A 6,000-nucleotide genomic window follows, 5' to 3' on the forward strand; every position below is an offset into this window, starting at 1 on the left:
CAAACCTGATTGAATTGTATCAAGTGCACTAACCTTACATAAAAATATAAATATTTTACATTTAAATGTTCTTCACATAGCAGAATATGTTCTATTTATTCATATATACATATTTCTACATATATCTGATGGTTATTTGATACAATATATATCTATACCAATATGTATATATGATTATATATGGGTATAGATATATATTACAGATATACATACATATATATATATATATATATATATATATATGAATTACAAGTGGAGCGCTAAACAATTAATTCATTATTGGGAGTACAATTATTACCCAGCCATTACAAGTGGCTGGTTAATGCTACCGGACCTCTGGTTAATTTTTTTAAATCTGCTCCAAATGCCCCCAAAATACAGTCTAGTGTAGTTTATTAAAAAAATAAAGATGGCAGCATCTTTATTTTTTAACAAAAGTACTGCACTAGGCATTATTTTGGGGTGAAAGTTGATGGGAGTGGAGTGCCTTTACATTGCGGTCTATGAAAACTGTGTGTTCCCAGTAAATATATATGTATATGCTTATATACATTTATATTTATGTGTTATAATGTATATATACTTATTATTATTATCAGGTATTTGTAGAGCACCAACAGATTCCGCAGCGCTAATACACATATTAACACATAAATATATACACATATTAACACATAAATATATACAGTATACAGAATATCAGCATATACATATATATTTATACTTGCTGCCATCACTGCACGACTTACCCCCTTTGCTAGCGCAGAAGTTCTGATGCCGTCTCTGACGACATCAGAAAAAGGCTCTCATAGGAGCCTATGGAAGCGCACTATCATGAGCGTTGTGGGTAACTTGTAATACCAGCACTGGTATTACAAAGTGTAGCGCTAATATCACTTTCATGAAAGCAATATATAGTGTTCTACTTGTAATCTAGCCCTTAGAACATATTCCCCTATGTGAAGAACATTGGAATGTGAAATGTTTACATTAAATACATAGTTAGAGGGACATGAAACCCCAAAATGTTCTTTTATGATTCAGAAACAACTTTCCTATTCAGTTATTTTATCTAATTTTATCTAGGTATACTTTTCAACAAATTAGATAATAAAAATAAATTGGAAAGTTATTTAAAGCTGCATGCTCTATCTGAATCATGAAAGAAAAATATTGTGTTTCTTGTCTCTTTAAACACTTTATTAAATATGAATATTGCATAAATGTTTTTCATATATATATATATATATATATATATATACACTAACCGGCCACTTTAATAGGTACACCTTGCTAGTACCGGGTTGGGCCCCCTTTTGCCTTCAGAACTGCCTTAATTAATTATTTGTGGCATAGATTCAACAAGATGTTGGAAACGTTCCTCAGACATTTTGGTCTATATTGACATGAAAGCATCACGCAGTTACTGCAGATTTGTCGACTGCACATCCATGATGTGAATCTCACGTTCCACCACATCCCAAAGGTGCTCTATTGTATTGAGATCTGGTGACTGTGGAGGCCAATGGAGTACAGTAAACTCATTGTCATGTTCAATAAACCAGTTTGGGATGATTTGAGCTTTGTGAAATGGTGCATTATTCTGCTGGAAGTAGCCATCAGAAGATGGGTACACTGTAGTCATGGACATGGTCAGCAACAATACTCAGGTAGGCGTTTAAACGATGCTCAGTTAGTACTAAGGGGCCCAAAGTGTGTCAAGAAAATATCTTCCACACCATTACACCAAAGTCAAAATTAAACTTTCATGTTTCCGATATAAAGCATAGAATTTTTAACTATTCAATTTACTTCTGTTATCAAATTTGCTTTATTCTTTTTGGTATTGTTTGTTGGACAGGAAATCTAGGTAGCCTCATGATTCTTTAGCATTCTATAGCGTCAGTGTTTGCTACAGTGTATAACAGTTGCAAATGCTGCTGCCACAGAGTACTAGACATGTCTACACACTTGAACTCCTATCTATCTACTAGACAAAAATTCTATGTGCCTGTCAAATTTCATAAAGATTAGAGCAGCGTGTTTGATGTAGTTTTGGATAATCATTTTCAAAGATAAGTGAGGTAATACTTAATTTTCAGAATTTCCAGTCACTGAAGGAGCACACAAAACTACCAAATTTCAAAGAAATGTGTTTACACAATCCAAAGTTACAAGCACCTGAAAAACAGGGTTTAACATTCTAGCATTCCAGCAAACTCAAACTATAAACACCTCAATATACAATATTGAGACAGACAGACAGACAGACAGACAGACAGAGAGATAGATAGATAGATAGATAGATAGATAGATAGATAGATAGACAGTCCATACAATTATGGGTGATATATAGATATGTACTGTATATGATATTGAAAACGCTTTTAACTCACACATGTACTCATCTCCGGCAACCTTACATGGGAGGCACACAGTCAAAAGTAGTAGGGACCTACTAATGAACAAAATGGGGGGGGGGGGACAGGCACTATTAAGACATCTATGCATGTACTAAAAAACACTTAATCACATGTACTATAAATAACACAGTATATAGACTCTTCAAGAAATAAACTGTATTTCATACAGTATATACATGCCTTCCAGAAACAGGTATAGCATATAACATTGTGTATGTACACCTCCAATGACATTACTAAAGAAAATGCATAAGCAAGCCTGGCAATGCCATTTATATAAAGAAAACACCCATACAAGTATACACAATCACATACATGTGCATTTAATACATTATGAACACCTTTGAAACACCTGCACTATACATAAAACATAGCCTGCAATCACATGACTTGTGTATCATACACTACTCTATTCAAGCACTGCAAGCACTGCACCGTGGATACCAGATATACCTCACAGTTAATGCTGCTGTGTGTTTGCTGTCCCTATAACAATCAGCCCCTGAGCCTTGTGTCACTACTGCCAGCAGTGTATCTGTGGGGGATCTGCTCTTCTGGAGTGGGTACATCACATACTGATAGGTAGTTGTTTCTCTTTATATAACATGTTTTTCACACACTTTTCTAACCTGAATACCTACAGGCTTTAGCCAGTGCCTCTATGTTGTGCATCATTTGTTTATTTTCTACATCGCATAAATGAAAGGGAATGGTGCTATGAATATGATGACATTGTTGTGACTTTGTGCCTCTACCAGGTGAAAACTAATTGTGATTTATTATAACGCTGCTTGTATATCTCTGTGACATTAACTGCCCCCTTGCCACTCTCTTTCAGCGTTTGTTTCATGTTTCTTCACCCATCTGTGTCTCTGTGCCCATTTCTAGTGCACTGCGTGTCCCTGGGCCGCATATAATTTGCTGCTGTGGCTATTTTATTGGCAGGGTGCTGCCCCTCCTTGATGTTGGCTCTGCTCCCAGTGATTGTGTCGGCATGTGACCTCCTTGCCATGCCCCGCACTCACCTTGCTGTGCGCTTTCCTGGCTGCCATGTCTTCCCGGGGTATACATGTGAGGGGAGGGAGGGAGGGGCTCTGGCTGCAGATCCGGGCTAGAGATGAGGAGAGGGGAGGAAGGCTCCCCGGGAAGATGGAGGATGCAGTTGCCATGGTAACCCCGGGATGTGCTGCAGGTTGTACATGGCTGTGATGGGGAGTGGGGAGGGGCAGGAGATAGACACCACAAGAATGAAAAAATAACATCAATAGGACGTAAACGGCTAAAAGGACTGACAGACACTGTTATGACTTCATATGGTGACAGAAAGAGACGGCTTTTGTACTGTTACAGATAAATATAAGTGCAGAACTGTTCGATTCACATGGGCTGGCAGATAAAATGATTTCTAAATAGTCTCTTGTGGGAGACACACAGCCATACCCAGCTAAATCCAATAGCCTGATACCTCTATGTCATACAGATATACAGCAAATGACAAACACCTGCGGGTTATCGATGTGGAGGAATGCATAGCATAAAGCTATAAGCCCTTCTCCCAGCCCCCATAGGGAACCCAATATACTATTGAGATGAATTATTTCCTCGATATAAAGCTGTTAGGTTTCCCATCCCTCACTAATCCTGTGCATGTATATGAGGAAGATCACTCACACTGATCCGGACCAGCGCGTCCATAATAGATGTGAAAGCCTGCATGTCGTCCCTCTCGGCCATGGCTGTGCTTGGGTACCGGGTCCAAATGCTAAGGATGCTCACACACCGCCAAGATGCAGAGCGCATGCGCAGTCTCATCGAGGGGAGGGATACAACCATAGCATCCTTTCTAGGTACTGCTATCGCGTAGGTATTGTACAACTGCCACATTCACAGTAATTGGTGACTACCTCATATATGTGCAAGATGACTTTATCTTACAGAATATTTGATGATTGTCTTCTGCCTCATACTGTCCCTGGAGACTTTTACTTGCTATAATACATAACTGCCTGCTACCTCACACAGAATACTAAGTGACTGTCCGAGTAAAGAAGTGTGAGAGGTGATTTCCATGTGCATTGTGTCTTATACAGCGTTGAAAAGCTGACTGTCATATATATTTTATCAGGTGACTCTACCATACAGTGCTGATACATATGTAAGGAATATAAATGGATTACAAAGGAAAAAAGTCTTTTAGTTCATGAATGATAAGATATAAATGTAATGTTGTGCCCCAGTAGCTGTATAATAAATATATTTTATATCTGCTGGGAAACAATCCTATTTGTAGATATAACTCAAAAATGAGAACTGACAGACTATTATATTTTAATTTATTTATTTTTCATACAGTTGTATCAAAGGTAGATATTTTTGCCCTTTACAAGCATTTTTTCATTATTATATTAAAATGATAATTACTATTAATATTACATTACAATAAGCAGTATGGCAGAATGTTGTCTCATATAGGGTCCAATTATCTAAAATTCAGTGGATGGGATGTAAAACCCTCATAAGTACTTGCAAGAGTTAATGGACCAAAATAAGGGACATCCAAAAGACCAGGGGTATAGCATACCAACTATCTAGAATTATTCACAGAGACAGTTTGATAAATAAAAAAATATATACTTTATGTAATCATGAATATAAAAATTGGAACATGCATATATACAAAAACATAAAGACAGACAGACAAACAAAACACATGGGCCCCTCACAAAAGAGCAAAACAAGCTGGCTTAGAGAGTTTCATATGGTGCACCATAGTAATTAAAGTTCAGCAAGCAAGCTGGATGTTAGTAGCATTTAGCACTCAAAGCAAGCGAGTAAGTACTCAAAATATAAGCTCCGTTTGTATAGACCAGACAGAAAGTGTCCACATGAGCACCAAGGGAGACCAACAGGATAATGTCAGGCAGACCGCTGTTAGCAACGCCAACTCCACCGGTCAGACCGCCATCAGCACATAGCCAACTCCACAGGTCTAGGATGAATTACCTGATCGTTCGCTTATATCTGGTGTCCCAAGGTATCACAGCTCACTCCACTGCAACACGGTCACCAATTAAGGATTCGGAGACTGTAAGGGGACCTACGGAATAAGAGCTGCACACCAGATTAAACAGAAATTAATGGTGTGAATAACTTAATACTAAATATGGACAAAATATAAATAAATTAAAGAAGCAAATATATTTAATTAATTTCTCAATTTATCAAATATAATTCAGTCTTTCTACATGAATTGGATAAATGCATGTATAACTATATTCAGAAAATAATACATTTTACTAATTTTGCAAATGCTTTACTGCTGAGGCTTCAAAATTCATAAAAGTAGAGGATATGAAGGTAAGAGGAAGAGATCTGGCAGCATGGGTGGAGGCACACGTGTCCCTATAGATACGGTACGTGGATAATATTCTCATATTATGGGAAGGTACCAGTGAACAACTTCATAAATTTGTTTCAATACTTAAAGGGACAGATCACCCAAAAACTTTCTCCCCTTTAAATTATTCCCAATGATCGTTTTTACCTGCTAGAGTGTATTAAATTGGTTGCAAGTAGC

The 6,000-nt window shown here is 37.4% G+C and overlaps 1 protein-coding gene across 1 annotated transcript in view; it reads right to left on the reverse strand.

Moving 5' to 3' along the window:
• Positions 1 to 3,475, reverse strand: part of TRIM46 (tripartite motif containing 46) — a 53,665-nt gene extending 50,190 nt beyond the window's left edge. Inside the window, exon 1 of the mRNA XM_053695437.1 lies at positions 3,449 to 3,475. Within this exon, the coding sequence (XP_053551412.1) occupies positions 3,449 to 3,475 (27 nt within the window). The remainder of the gene's footprint in view (positions 1 to 3,448) is intronic.
• Positions 3,476 to 6,000: the final 2,525 nt, after the last annotated feature.

This window comes from Bombina bombina, chromosome 1 (genome assembly GCF_027579735.1).
Source record: "Bombina bombina isolate aBomBom1 chromosome 1, aBomBom1.pri, whole genome shotgun sequence".
NCBI lineage: Eukaryota > Metazoa > Chordata > Amphibia > Anura > Bombinatoridae > Bombina > Bombina bombina.